Source organism: Falco cherrug, chromosome 1 (genome assembly GCF_023634085.1).
Source record: "Falco cherrug isolate bFalChe1 chromosome 1, bFalChe1.pri, whole genome shotgun sequence".
Lineage (NCBI taxonomy): Eukaryota > Metazoa > Chordata > Aves > Falconiformes > Falconidae > Falco > Falco cherrug.
Window position 1 is genome coordinate 68,089,130 of NC_073697.1, and position 15,254 is coordinate 68,104,383.

The 15,254-nt window shown below is 41.3% G+C and overlaps 1 protein-coding gene across 2 annotated transcripts in view; it reads right to left on the reverse strand.

Moving 5' to 3' along the window:
* The window catches only part of MCUB (mitochondrial calcium uniporter dominant negative subunit beta), a 52,845-nt gene that overhangs the window by 1,776 nt on the left and 35,815 nt on the right, over positions 1–15,254 (reverse strand). For both annotated transcript variants that reach the window (XM_055703424.1, XM_055703425.1), the window contains 5 exons: positions 7,370–7,445; positions 6,932–7,102; positions 2,339–2,443; positions 1,973–2,133; positions 943–1,146 (listed from right to left, as the gene is read on the reverse strand). In XM_055703424.1, the coding sequence (XP_055559399.1) occupies positions 943–1,146; positions 1,973–2,133; positions 2,339–2,443; positions 6,932–7,102; positions 7,370–7,445 (717 nt within the window). The remainder of the gene's footprint in view (positions 1–942; positions 1,147–1,972; positions 2,134–2,338; positions 2,444–6,931; positions 7,103–7,369; positions 7,446–15,254) is intronic.

A 15,254-nucleotide genomic window follows, 5' to 3' on the forward strand; every position in this document is an offset into this window, starting at 1 on the left:
TGCATTCAGAGCCAACTCTTCATAAAAACAGACACATTTCCCCTTCTCACTAAAGGAACCCGATGTTTCAGGAGGTCTACAGATCCATTAGTAATTGTGGAAGGAAGAGTTGGTTACTCTTCCATATATCTCCATAGCAAAATGCGTTCTGCATCACAGAAAGTTCAATATCAAAATGTCCACTTTGGGAGTAAAGTACAGAGCTAAAACAGGAAAAACAAACATTTCTGGAAATCTTAACAGGATTTCAGAACAAGTCTGTATTGTGCAGCTCAGTTAAGATCTGGGGGTTTTGTTGCTCGAACTTTTTTTCTTCTCAACAATGCCTGTTTCCTGCCCCATTTCAGGTGTCCTACATTTACTTCCATTCATTCAAAGTTGAGGAAAAGCAGTCAGATTATGCAGATGGATTCTGAAGAACAATGTAATAACTTTTTTTTTCCAGGCACTAAATTAGGTATATTTCAATAATGCAACTGGCAGAGTTCCAAACGGCTCGGTACCCTGTACCGTTTATACATAAACTCCAGCGAATAAAAGCTACAGTTCAGTGATTTGCTTCCACAAGGCAGCGTTCACAAACTGGCACAGCACTACTAGTTGCTCACCCTTCACAGCAATAAGCAAGGTGCTGTTTATTATTCAAAGTGATCTATTAAAAAATAAGAGACTTCTTTCATCACTTTTCATTCCCTAGGTTATGCAATCTTACAGATCGTAGTTATGCTCGGTAGCTGCTCTGCAGTTCATGTGTAACAGTACCTGGCTTGATTTTGCACAATGTAATGCTTGTATCCAGCACTACTGGGGATCAAACAAGTCCCTGTCTGACAGCAAGGCTACTTACAGAACTGTATTTTCATCAGAGCCCAAACACTGTGATTTTCAGAGTCTGTTTTCCCTCTTTACAATACTCCAGACGTTTACAAAACGAGGGCTTACCTGCTTAGTAAGAACAAAGTAGGCATAGAAAGCCATGGCACTCCCATAAGTAATGAAGTATGTGACCGGCTCCATGATGTCCCAGGAATAGACCCACCATGTGAGCCATGCCAGCGCTCCCCCCTGTGTTGACATCAGAGCTAGGCCAACCCACAGAAGCCTGGAGGTCTTTGCATCAGCGCTGCCAGTGATTCTGGCTTTCATCTAAGGAAAAGAAACAGAGAAACCTGTTCAGGCAAACATGAGTACTCTGCTGGTGGGCAGCTCCCCAACTATGTTTTCTGCTGGCCTAGATCCTTTTTCAGGATCTTTTACTGACTTCTTACCGACTTACCCTGCTGAGAAAGAAAAAGACTGAAATCCAAGGGCAACCAGATCTCCTGTCTGTTGTGCACCAAGAAATCCTGCTTTTAATGTCCCCACTACTAGGGATTTATGTCTACTGGATTTCCATTTCAAGGCAGCTCTGTTTAACGCTGAGGCTGGTCCTCACAAAGCAGGTCCGAAGCCAAGGAAAAGTCTGTCCACTTTGCCAGGCTCTTTCTGGCTTCCTCCCCTTATGCTGGGTTAGCTTAGCCTGCCCCGGATCAACTTTCATATCTTCCCTTCTTGGGTTCTGGCAACCATTAATCCAAACAATGTGCCTTGCTGCCTCGGGGACAGAGAAAACCCTAGCCTAAGCTACAGGTGATTTGTACCTCACTATTGTTTTTTCCATAATGGGTATTCAGAACTCATACAGCAACAGGGGACTGAGTGGACTTTCAAGCCCAATACTAGCCACACTGAGGCCTGATCATGACAGCTTTCTCCAGGTGTTGTGGTTTCTTCCCAGGGAATATGTGTATCAGGAAGGAGAAGAACTGAATTGAAAATAATTTGAATTACATTTGAATTGACCATTGTTGACATAACAAACAAAACAGACACACCCTAGCCATTCATGCTGATTTTGTTCTGTCACAGGACTTACTCTTGATGAAAGGAAATGCTTTTGAATTTTTTTAAAAAAGTAACCCCACTTTCCAACCTGTTCAAGAGGCAGCAGCTCTTCTTTCAGATGGTCCACTTTCTGTAGCAATTCTCTCTCTTTCCTGATCTGGTGATCTTCTAAATGTAGAGCCACAAACAATCTGTGGACCAAAGATTTGATATCTTCCATTTCAGTAGCATGCTCACTACTCAGCTTATCTGAAAAGAAAATGTTTGTCATATAAAACACTTCAGGAACCTACTCTTCTTCACTCTCTCCCCACCTCCAATCCCCAAAAGCAGGCCTATCCCATGGTAAAAAAAACCAAAGATAAATGTCTTTCTTTGGATGGGTTCCAGTTTTCTGAGTCTTCCCATGCCTTTCACTGGCTGAAGTGAGATAGTTATTAAGCGTTGCTCTTACCTTTTACAGGAGGTGACACACTGTACGTTGTGTCATTGATAACAAGTTTGAAGTCATTCATCAGTAAGACCTCCATCAAGGCTGCACTCGAAACCTTGCTACCATCTGCAGAAGAAAGATTTAAGTTCTAAATCATTTGTCATAAGGAATCTTAAACATTAGCCAATACCCCTTTGGAAAAGTGCTACAGTTCTTTTTTAATGATGTGTGGAAGGGAACTGTATTTTTAGTAAACCTGGTAACTGACGCTAAACAGTAAGGAGGAACACATCAACACAGTGTGCTTGAATGCCTTCCTAGCAGCGTCATTTGGACTTGCCACTACTACGAGCAGACTCGCATTTTCTTCTGTTACGATTATGACTAGAATTGGCCCACTGCAAAGGGAAGGACAGAAGAAAAAGAAGTCTTGCATAAAACAGCAACAAATTGCAAGGTAAAGATATGCATTTTTGTTTCTCCATCTACACACAAGTTTGCATCTTCACTAGGACAATGGGTTTTGGAAACTTAGAAGACCTTCAAAGACCTCATCTTCAGTTATAGATTTATGTATTTCCTTAAACAGGCTCTTCTAGTCAAAAGGAGCAATTCTTGTCAGTAGTGGTGTTCAGATTTTTTTACTTGTACTTGAAATCTGTTTCACGATCAGTTGTGACTAGGAGTTAAGAAGTAGATAGCTAGACTGTTCAGTACAAGGCAGACCAGGAGCCACAGAAGCATTAGTCTAAAAAGCTCTGGAAACCCCTTTTCTACTTTTCTTTTTAATGCAAAAATATACATTAATGCTACCTCATCAGCAACACAAGAGAACAGACTGAGAAAAAATAAATAAATATCTATTTTCCATGACTTAAATTCAGAGACAAAGGGGTAACTGGGACATTCAATCAGGAAAGCTAGGTGTTGAAGATTTTATCCTGCTTTTATATTTGTTCCTTCTTCTCATTCCCTCTCTACCACTTTTCTTTGCCAAGGGCGCTTTCAGCCAAAAGGCAGTATTTGTGTCTGCCTAGGGCTTAGAAGAGATTTGCCACTAGTGGATGAACCACAACTTCAATATATGAAAAGGCTGATATCCAAAAGCATGGACACACAGCAGCCCTTCCCAGGGCATTCTCAACATAGCAGATCTTGCGAGATCAGTAGTAATCCAGCAACATTTCTGATGTCTTGGTAACAGAAGAAACAACTGCATCCAATGAGAAATGCTTCCCTTCCTATTTTACATTCAATATACAAGGGCAGATGTAATCTAAAACTTCTGTTGAAATGTAAAAGATCTGTTTCGTCCCATCTCTGCTTTTTGTTTCCCTGTTTAAAGGGGCCTGAAGTTTGTAAATAACCTCTTCTCTTTAGTATCTTATTGCTCGTTCTGCCTTCTGGCTTTCATATCTCCTCATTTCACCATCCACTCCACCTCATTCCAGCTAGGAGGCAAAGGAACACATCACATCCCATGGGGAGCTGAAGAAACTGAAAAACAGCTCTTGGAGTCATTAGCAGCAACACATAACAGTGGATCCCTGGAGCTCTCACTGGCCCAAGTCCAGCAGATCCCAGAGCCACCCAATAAAACCAGCCCCCCCGGGACTTCAGATGGCCCAAGAACCCCCGGAGCCACACACCATTGTGGTGGCATGGGGGGGTGGGTTCAAAAGCCACAGAGCAGCTGCTCCATGGTACCCATTTGACCTGGTCTTTATTTGCTGTATATAAAAAGGGCATCTTCTCCTGCCCCCGCCAAGGTGTGGGCAGTGGCGGGAAACGGTGGCTTTACTCCCGAGATGAATAGTGATCAGGCTACAAAATATGAAGATTTTTGTACGTAAATATTTGTCACAGCACATCTGTGCCCATGGGCCCGCTACAGAAAGGCACCATAGACAACCCCACACCTGCAGTTAGGCATTCACTGGAACTCTGTCCTTGGGTCCCCATCTGCTGAGGCTGAGACTACTGGACCCTGGGAGCCAACACACCAGCTGGCGCTCGGGCCACCCTGTCTGGGTGGCAAAGCAAACCTGGAAGGCTATCGCTTCCAGTGCAAAATCAGAAATTTTAATGTGCCCATCCACTCACTGCTTTTATTCCTTCTCCTTTTTTTTTTTTTTTGGTCTTTTTTTTTTTTTTTTTATACAGGGTAATACAACATGAAAGCTCATTTGCATTTAAATTATTAAGGTGACATTTATGAAGTGACATTTAAACAAAAAATGCTTTTCAAAAGATGTGCCAGGCAAGCTGTTTGTTCTGGGTGTGATACAACACTGATTTAATAACCTGTCCAACCTTTTATTAACTGAAAAGCAGAAAAGTCTTGGGGGGAGGTGTTTTATTTTAGAAAATTTTGCACCAGCTTTCAGCAAAAGGCCTATGCACAAGTACAGAAGTTTTGCAGGACCAAAATCAAACCCACAGAAAATGAAAGTGCGTTGTCATACGCAGCCCTAATACTTTCAGTTAAGGTTGGGTTTCATTTAATGGCTAAATGACACAGAAGAAGTGTCTGCACTAAATCGAGTCTTCATAATTCTTCTTTAATAATAAATGCTTAAATTCAACTCTTGGTACTTGACCAACAGTTTCTCTTTACAGTATCAGTTTCCTAATAAATTAAACATCTAAGCTGTTCTCTAAGGTTACAATTGCCTGGCACTTGAAAAATACAGAACAGAGCTTGAAAAATACAGAGCAGAGAATGGTTTAGTGGTCATTGTTTTCATTAAAGCCACAATGTTTCTATTCCAAAATTGGGAGCGGGGGAAAGGACGGCGTTTTTAACAATGATAATAGGTGAAAATGGCCCAAATTCCTTTTCACTTTGGAACCTGCTGCCTGTCCGTACCAAAAATGCCAGACTTGTAGGTTTCTTACAGAAAATATCTTATACTTCAGAAGTGACAGATGCTTGCACTGAAGCAGAACTAGCAGACAGCTTTTGCTGACATACCGCAGAAGAATGCAATTCAGCAGTGAATCAAATACTTCTGTCATGGATGTCTCTGCACAACAGCAGTACCTAGAGGTTAATTGTTTGCCTGTGCATGTTCTGCCTCAGCCCAGTCAGAAATCCTTTTTAGTGAAAACTTCCATGTTAAGGGGAAGGCCAGCTGCTGACAATGACCATTTATTACAGGAGCTTCCAAAGATACAAGAGTCTGTTATGAAATTATCTTTTTCAAGTGAATTTTCTACCTGTGCTGCCTAGTGGATGCAGCATTAAAAAAAAAAAAACAAAACACCAAAAAATGCTGAAGTCCCTGTGCACACGAAGCTCATGCACATACTGGGATCCACACAGATCACATCTCCATTGCTCTAGAGGATATAAATGTATTGCTCTATGGGGTATTTTCCTGGTTTACTAAATGTGCTCCTGAAGGCAACTAAAGCAGCTTCTCCTAGATCTGTGGCTTCCCAATCTTCTAGAAGCATAAATCTATTTTCAGTTCCTTTAAAAGTACTTGCAGAACCTCTGCAATATCAACCACCAAGAAAAGGGAATGTTATGAATGCACCCAGCAATGAAACTTCGGACCAACTTTCCTTGACTCCATCCTTTATTCTGTTTATGTGTTACCTGATGGAAAATCAATCTTTCTATAGGCATATAGATTTTTTTTTCCTTTCCTTTTAGAGGGGTCAGAAGGGAAGGGAGTACATAGATGCTTTTAGTTAGCCAAATTCAAGTACCTATTCTACAAGATCGAGACAAGAAAGCTACCTCTCATTTCTACTTTTGAGAAGTCCTTCTCTAGGATGAGGGCAGGGGTGGCAAGACTCTTCAGAACTGCTGTGGAAAAACTACAAAGCACTGCCAAACCACAAACCAAGTGCCCTGGAAATAAAATGGAAAAGCAGTTTAACTAACTGGATGTTAGCTTTTATCAACAGGCAGACCAAAGAGACAAAACCCATTAAAACAATGAGCAGAGACTGAGAAAATTACCTGAAGACTTGGGACAATGGGATAAACAGTGTGCCACAAGGAGGAAAGACCGTATCGGTATAGCTTCTTCCTTTCAACCCAAGCACCCCAAAGTACTGTACTCCAGCTGATGAATGAAACCTCGCCAATGTCTCAAAAAGCTGCCCTTTATCATTGCCCACGTTATATGATTGCTTAGCTCTCAGTAAGTTTTCCGTATCAGTTCAAGTTTGTAGTAAGGCAAATGGATTCTTCCAGCTCCAGAAAACACTGAACAACTGGCAGAGGCAGATCACATTCAAGAGCTCGACTGGTTGTCTTTAAGAAGGATCATAGAGGAAAAGGAAGAAAAAGATACCAAAGAAACCAGGAGAGACACTTAATTAAAGACAGCATTACAAAGAGAAGCTACCTGGAAAAGATAATAGAGAACACTACTGGGATACAAGGACGATTACAGTAACATGTCCAATTCTGCATTTTTAAACAGCCTATTGAAGAGGACTCATAAGAAATTTGAAACACCAATAAACCTCAGAAGCGTTCAAGAGCTATCCCAACAGCATCAATGCTAAACCTGATGGATGACTGAGCTCATGCTTCAGGAGAGAAGTACAGTCCATTTGAAAAGGCATATATTAATTTTGAGAAATGTAAGATACCTGTTGTAAAGACTTCCAGTCTCTCAATTCCTTTATCTTCTTTTTGCACATCCTGCAGGAATGCCCCTACAGTGGTCATCATTGGCTTAACGGCAAACTGACAGCGTTCACTTCTTGAGGGGAGCGTAAGAGTTATCACAGGAAGACCATGTCTGTAATTAATAGTTACTTCTAGGGGACAAAAATAAAGAAAAATAAGCGTGAAAGTCATATCCTGAGTTGCAGTTTAGTTCAAAAGCTGTTTCTAAACCACAGGATGAATAAAGACACGCACACAAACCATTCTAGATTTCTTTAATGAATATAATACTTATATTTCTGCTATATATATATGTATATATAACCTGGAACTAATGTCATCTCATGCTACTCCCACAAAATAAACGAAAAGCTTGTTGACATTGACGGGAAGGGGGAAAACCTGCTGCGAAGGCTTACCATCAGATGGCACCAGCATGCTGTACGGTGCTCCCGGCCAGCCCCTCCGCGCTCCGGCGTGCCTCCACAGCCGCACCTGCAGCAGGGACACAGGCAGCTGGTTTTAAGAAAGGTTAGGATGCAAGATTTATCTGGTCAAAGGCACTGTCACGGTGATCTGCTTCTGTGTGATCTGGCAGCAGAGCTGTGCGTCTGAAGAAAACCCCCTTGCTTAGCCATTTCTAGGTGAAAGATGGAGCCATCCTTACAGAAAGCACGAACATTGCCAAAGGCATTAAGGTATTGCCCATAGTTACAACTTTTTGTTTATTGGGGTTTAAATAGCTCAAGGAAAAAGGGGAGGGGGAAGGAAAGAAAGGGAAAAAACCTGCAGTGTTTCTGAAGCGCTTCATGCAACTCTTACAATAAGCCCTGTCCTCTCCCACAAAAAACAGCCACTTGAAAAATCTCGACATCGTGGTGCCCGAAGGCAGAAGTGCTCTGCAGCAGTTCAGAGTCCACAGTGTAACTTAAAACAGTGGGCATGGTTTCAGTGAAGTCTTTTACTGCTGAATCATAACCAGAATGGCACTCTTAATAATCTCAAATAAAATATGTGTGACTGAGGTCACTCCTTTGCTTCGTAATTATATACCATATAGCAAAAGTTGACTGTTGACATTCATGTTGTTAAAAGACAGTAACAACAACGCAGCTTGCCCAAGTATGGAAGATTTTTAATTTTTTTTAAACCTGAATGGCTGTTTCAACTCCAGCTGAGACGCTGCTGCAACTGACAGTGCCACCAGCCTCCAGCACCACACTGAAGGCAGTGCACACAGATGCAGTGCGGAATCCCCTGCGCCCTGGGACAGGGATGAACCTGCATGGTTGCACTCCCAAGCTCGTCCTTTCCAGAGACATTGGTGAGAACCATCAAGACACTTCAACACGGCGATGTCAAAACAGAGAAGACAAACAGCTTTGATCAGACCTGCGTACTTCGAGCAGTCCACCCACGCGTGGAAGATGCAATTACTCCCAACACAAAAGTCCTCTGCTTCTACAGCTAGTCCCCTTGCACGAGGAGAGGAACAATTTTATTGAAGCAACTCCCACAAAGCAGGCATTACTGCTATAAACTAAGTGTAACAGGCAGAAGTAGGGAGGGAAATCATGTCCCTGACTAAGCTGGTTACAAAAATTGTGTGTGGGCTGGACTAAGGCCTGGAGTTTGAAATATGATAGTTGGGAGAAGTGGAAAACAATGTGGGGAGAGATGACAAGGACCAATTCTCCCTCTGGTGAGCTTTACAGCTCATCCTCCTAAAGGCCAAAACATTTCAGAGTCTGCAAGCTAATTTCCTTTGACAAGGCAGGAAAGCTACAAATGCAAGAGGCCTCTGCCCATTCAGTACGCCAAGTTCACCAAGTTTCAAGTTCACCACGTTCACATGATTTATTTGTTTTTAAAGAATCACAGGCTTGACTGTTTGGATAGGAATATGCTGTTAGGTTAAATAAAGAATTAATCTGTAAAATGAAACTGCGTGTTTCAAAGATGCTGGTCTTGCCCTAGCTTTCTACCTGGAACAAGCACTTTTCAAGATTTAAAGAAAATAAAATAAATCATTCTGGGAGTTTCCAACACTGAGAAATTTCTGTATTGTAAATCTTCAGGCATCAAAGGCAGTCAGAAACCTAGACTAAATGGCAAAACACCTTGAACACAAGTATTGTTTAAAAAACAGGTAGATACTTGAAGTGCAGGAATGCCGAACAGCCACCTAGAGCTAGGACACACGCAGGAACTTGTCTTGTTTCTTCAGCACAGCAAAGAGACTTTCCCTGGAGCAGAGCAGGACACAGCCCAGCTCACCAGTTCTCACCCCATCTACGTGGGGCACCTACACCTGCAAAACGGGGTAACGCACTGCCTAGCAGCAGGGAGACAACATACAATGTATGATCTGGCTTTCCACAAAAGACCCTGAAACACACCAATTGGAACAGTCCACAGTAATAATCCATAGCCTTGAATATAAAACTGTGTTGTTTCTTCAGAGGGATATATTTAAAGAACTAATCTTTTAGCCACTTGGTATGTAACTTTGCAATCAGTATCTAGATACCTGTCATCCAACACCCCCCAGGTGCTGGCGTGCACCCAGCCTGTATTTGAAGGTTACTTAATTTCTTTTGTTTTGAATTTGGGTATCTGCTTTACTTATGGAGGAAACAATGCGTTCAACAATTAATACATGTTAAAATATTTAGATATATTAAATATATTAAGTTAAAATATGTATTATATTAAATTACATTTATCGGAATAAGATCTTTAAGGTATTTAATTCTATCATGCTTTAGACTTTGATATTACCATTCATGATCCACCAAAAGAATTTCTACATACAGAAGCTTTTTTTTCCTTTTTTAGATTGTCTGTTAATTCAGCCTACCCATTAAAATCACCTGCAAAAATATGTGAAATATAAGAAAAGCAAAAGCCAGTGAGCCATGGAGTTGAACCGAGTTCCAAATAATGAACTCTTTCTATACAAGCTCCAGGTAGATTCATTGGGAAGCATGAAGGGCTGAGTTAACTTTCTTCCTTTGTTTCCAAATTTAAGTCTCCAGTTTCAGCGAAGTTATTAAACACCTAGCTTGTGCCCTACAGCCACATCACTGTGCCCCTTTCAAGGTGCTTGGAAATGACCTCTACCCTACCACTGGAGAAGAAATGAAGTCAGCAACCACTGCAGCTAAAAGCAGGCTTGAACTGTGGGACCAAACCATCGAGACTGCCCTCTCGAACATCAGTGAGAGCTGGAATAGGAGGGATGTCGCCTGAATTAACTGCATCACAACTTTAACTTTGAGACACTGGAAGGAGGACAGCATGCTACTCTTTTATACACCAGTACATGCATCTCTTGGCTAATTAATCTAACCACACAAAAGCTAAAGAAAGCCATTCTACCGATTTCTGCAACTCAAACACACATGCGACAGGACATCTGGCTAAATCACCTCTAATGCAATCACAGCTATGTTTGGGAACTGGGCCAAAGGCTTGTGAACAGCATTTAGCTGTGAAACACCCTTTCTCCCTCAGCTCTATTTGCTTCCTAATGCAAAACACCTGGGAGCAGCAGTTGGCCACAGTGCACTACATCTCTTCGACTCAGTTCAAGGCATGGACTCTGGGAGTGAAAACTCATGAGAATTTAAGACACAGAGTGTTAATTGTGATAAAACCACCAATGTATTCAGTTTTAAAATACCAGTTGGTATAAACCAGAAAATATATATCCAGTTTCAAGAAGTACTTCCTCTGTTAAGTGTACCTCCAGTCTCTAATAGCAGAGAAGTTGCCACTGTTAAGAGTGGAAATTTCAATTACCTGGTTTGCAACACAGCTTTAGGGACCAATGTAGCAGCATAACTGAGCTGGAAAACTAAGCAGCCAGACACGAGGAGTGGGAAAGAGAGACAGGAATAGCAATACCGCATTTTTTACTTTTGAGAGAGGCAAATGACTGAACCTACCTACAGTGCAGTTTCTGGAGTTAGCTGTTACAGATAAGCAATCTCTTGTGATGTTGAGTGACTGTTCCTGCAACTTAAGCTCAAATTTATGTGTGACCGGTTATGTGTAAGGAATTGGTATCATCATCAGTATATGAGGTGACGGGAAAGCATCTGACCTTCCCCAGGGTTGCATATGCAAATGAAAATCTCATCAGGAACCATAACTTCTGTCCTTTGGAAAATTGTAACGTGGGTGGAAAGGGAGAGAGCAAGAAATAAAAATATTTTTCTCATGAAAAAGTAACCCTGAAAAAGGAAATCTACAAAAAGATGTCATTAGGAGACTTCCTGATGCAATTAGTATGCAATTAGTCTTTGACATATAGTTGATTTATTTCATTTTGACTTGCCATACCAAAGTGTTGTAAAAAACCTGAATCAAAATGCAGGTAGCCAAAAATCACGTTTGACACTGCTTTGTCTTCACTTATATACATCTCAGAAGATTTGCTAGTTTTGGTTTGTTATTTCAACAGTAAAAATAATGTAATGCTCCTTCAACATTAAAGTCCCCATTAGTTTGCATTTATTAGTAGAAAGCTATTTATCCCAATCGAGAACATAGCCAGCTCAACTCTGTCTGCCCTCTTCTTGAAGTGCCATGCGCTACTAAAACTGAAGTATTATATTCCTCTGGCACGAGATGCTATTGAAAATTATTCAAGTCAAATTCATAAGCAGTCTTCAAAAAAATTATTGCTGCAGACTGTAACTATGAATGCTGTGGTCTCCCATATTCTCTTTCCTTCTCTCTAAGGCAATGCTAAGAAATATTGTGCTAAAAGAAAGCACAATAATAAAATGCACAGCTCCACTAAGTGTAAGCTTTTTACTCTTAATTACACTGCAGCAAACTACACTCTAATTAAAACATATTTTGCAGTGTGCTTTTCAACAGTAATACAGTGTTACAGTCTTTCCCTCATCAGAAGAGGAGAACTGTTACCTCCTGAAGTCTTCGTTTAACACGTGCTGCAGCTCCCTCCACACAGTTTCTGGGGGAAGGCAACAGGACAAAGAAAAATCATGGGGGAAACCAGTAGCTGCAATGCCTAAAAACGAATTTTGGGGCCTCTCTAAGTATCACTAGATGAGCCAGCATCCCCAGTATGCACAGTTCTCCCCACGTGCTGATCTTACCCAGCCTGTGAAGGAGAGGGCAAGAACAGTTACCTCTCTAGGTGCTGTTTGTCTGGAGTAGCAGGAAAAAGCGAGCAGGTACATGTTTGCTGCTGTTCAGTGAGGACACATACTATAGATAGTTATTTATGTTTTCCATATTGATTTATACGTTTTTCTATCTCTAACAAGCACACCTAGAAGTTCTCTGCATATGAATGATGTCAGCTCCCATCTGATTCTCCAAGGGAAACAAACTGAGCAATTAATTAATTACGGAGTAACAATCTGCAATTTCAGAATAAACTATCTAAGAACATTTAAGAAATGTTTAAAACTGAGGGAAAGCAGGAAAAAAAAAGCAGGGCTTGTCACAGTCTACTGAGTTTGCAGATCTTGCACAACCAAGATTGCCAAAAATGAACCAGTATTCAGACCAAGTTTATAATAACTACACATAAGGTATTTCCCTTTTTAAAGTGAATCACCAAGGCCATTTTGGAAATATCTGCTGTTAAATCTCTGTACTGTTTTTATAAGAAATCCCACACGAGCAGGAAAATAAGACATAAGGAGCCCTAACAACCGCCTACAATCATCTTACAAGTGCCCATTTGAGCTACAGAAACACCTTCTCTCTCAATAATTCAGTAATTTGTCTTTGCTTACACTGAAAGGATTTTCATTGTTTCTCTGCTGGTCCCAGCGCCAATTTAGATTATCATGCAACAACAGGCTTAATACAAAAAGCAGCTTCAAGGCACATGGCTCAGATTTAGCACCATCTTCTGGAAGCCCAAGTTACATTAAACAAACAACCCCTGCAACACATCCATCACCCATTCTGCCATAATATCCCTACACTTAGCAATAGTTTCAGCCAGGGAAGGTACTTCTGACACTTGGGAGAATTCAGGATATATTTAGCTTTTCTGCAGGGAAAAAAAAAAAAAGTAAAAAAAAAAAATTTCTAATTTTCCTGAGACACAGCTTTCCTGTCTCAGTATCTCAATATGGACCATGCAGTGAATACTACCTTATCCCTGCTACTCCATAGGGCACTACAAGAACTGCCCTGCAACACTCACACTTTACCCCTGCAGCTTATTCAAAATCCACAGTGTTTTTAACCCCTTCCTCTGTCCAAATCAAAGTTTAAAAAAGTAACCAAGAGGCCTCTTCTAGCAAAGCAGTAGTTTCAACATTAGTATGCATGTTCTGATGATCTTGAAGAAGCAAGAGCAACACAGCATTCATGCGGCTTTCCTTCAAAACTCACTTGCCTTACAGCACTGTTAAAAAAAAAAAAAAAGAGCCTAAGTAATCAAAAGTTTTGTTTCACATGCCTGTTGTTCTTTCTGTCTTTATCAACCTGATGATCTTTCATTTCCTGCCTCTGCTCAGGGTCCCAGAACAGCTGGCACTGGATCTAAGCAGCCAGACAAACACTACCAATGACCAAGGTGAGAGCTGTGCTGAGAACTGAGGCAAGTGGCTACCAAGAACCTCTTTTATGAGGGCCCAGCTGGTGAAATCCACCACTGCAGCAGGGCTTCACCTGGGAGACCTTCCATCCAGCCTCAGTTGAGCAAGTGCGCATCCTCCACTTGACTGCTGCTCACTACTCCTTTGAAGTCTCTCACCTGAATTCTTCCTCCCCATAGCTCCCCACCTTCCCCTGCTCCTCCATGTGCAGGTAGGAGTGAAGCTGTTATTCAGCCCCTGCAAGTCAGGGATGATCACAGGGGGCAAAGCCCTTCTCACACTGTATGTCACCGAGGTCATCTGACTCTCCACCAGGCAGCTGAGAATGCAGAACTCCACGTATCTAGGGAAGCACCTGGATTTACATCCGTGTTGGTTTTCCGAGCCATAAAAATAGATGCTAAAAATGCTGACATTCAAAGCAGGCTGAAATTAAGCCTTCCCCTCCTCTATCCAAAAGCATGATTTCAGTAAAAGTGACCCCTCGCTGCAAACAAGCAACAGGAAGCGCTGAGGAGATGAGGACGACGAAAAGCAGCGGACCCCTGCCTGCTGCACTTTCTGGGGACTGCTCTGAACATGCAGATAATCCTTGCTTTTCACAGCAAACCTTTGTCAAACCTTCTCCTTCCCCTCCTACAAAGAGAAGCAGATCTAAAAATCTCCTCTGAGTCTAAGGTTTTACGGTATTGTAAATCTCACATTTTAATCCAGTTTCAATGAAGTCTAGTTGTCTGAAAGTTGCTGTTCTGCGCAACCTACTTTATTTTCAGAACGGAAGATGGGATTCAACACCTAGAAGGAAGTCTGCAAACGAAAGAGGTAAGACTTTGATAGGGAGTGATTATAGCATGAAAATGTATTTGTGCTTTATCAAAAGCCAAAGCAGGCCTACATTCAAAAGCTGTGCCATCTGTTCCCCAACAACAGTCTTGGTGAAAAGATTAATTTGTCAGCAGAGACAGGATTTTTAATCTGTCCCACAGAATGGGTATTTCCTCTTGTGCTGTGCCTTCTGGGACAGGCATCTTGCTCTGTGGAATGCTGAAAAAATTTACTTTTAGGATAACAAGAATGAGTTTGCTTTCAAGAATATTCATATAGTATATCTCATTAGATAAGAAAATGGGCTTGCTGCATCTTTTCCTACAAAGGTCTTAGAAAGAGCGTATCTTAATGTACACAGCTGCTTTTGTATCTCTAAAAAAAACCCCAACAACCCTGCTTAAACTCACCTCTAGGAATAACACTGATTCTTCAAATTGTCAGCCAAGAAAAAGCTTGTTTAAATTTCAGCTGAAATGAGGTAACAGAAGAGAGATAAGGATGCAAAGTCAGATGAAGCACTTACAAGTTTACCAAAGTTAGAGCCAACTCTGGCTTTTCTTTTAGAGAGCTTGTCAGATTGAAAGCGCTGGGCCACGCTTGTAGCACGCAGGTAAAAGATGATGCCACCCCAAAACCAGAACTAATTGTCAACATTTTCATTTAAAATGGACATGCCTATTTACAATACAAAGAATGCTATGTCCCCAACACAGTATCAACAGGTTTTTATACACATACAAGGATACACTTTTGTTATTTTTATGAGTATTGTTTTCCCAGCATTTTCTTTACTTAGCTGTGCAGATTTCAAATGCCTTAAGGCATTTACAACTTGGCTAATAGAGAGTTCTTGGGAAATCTGATTGACTCAGGGATTAGA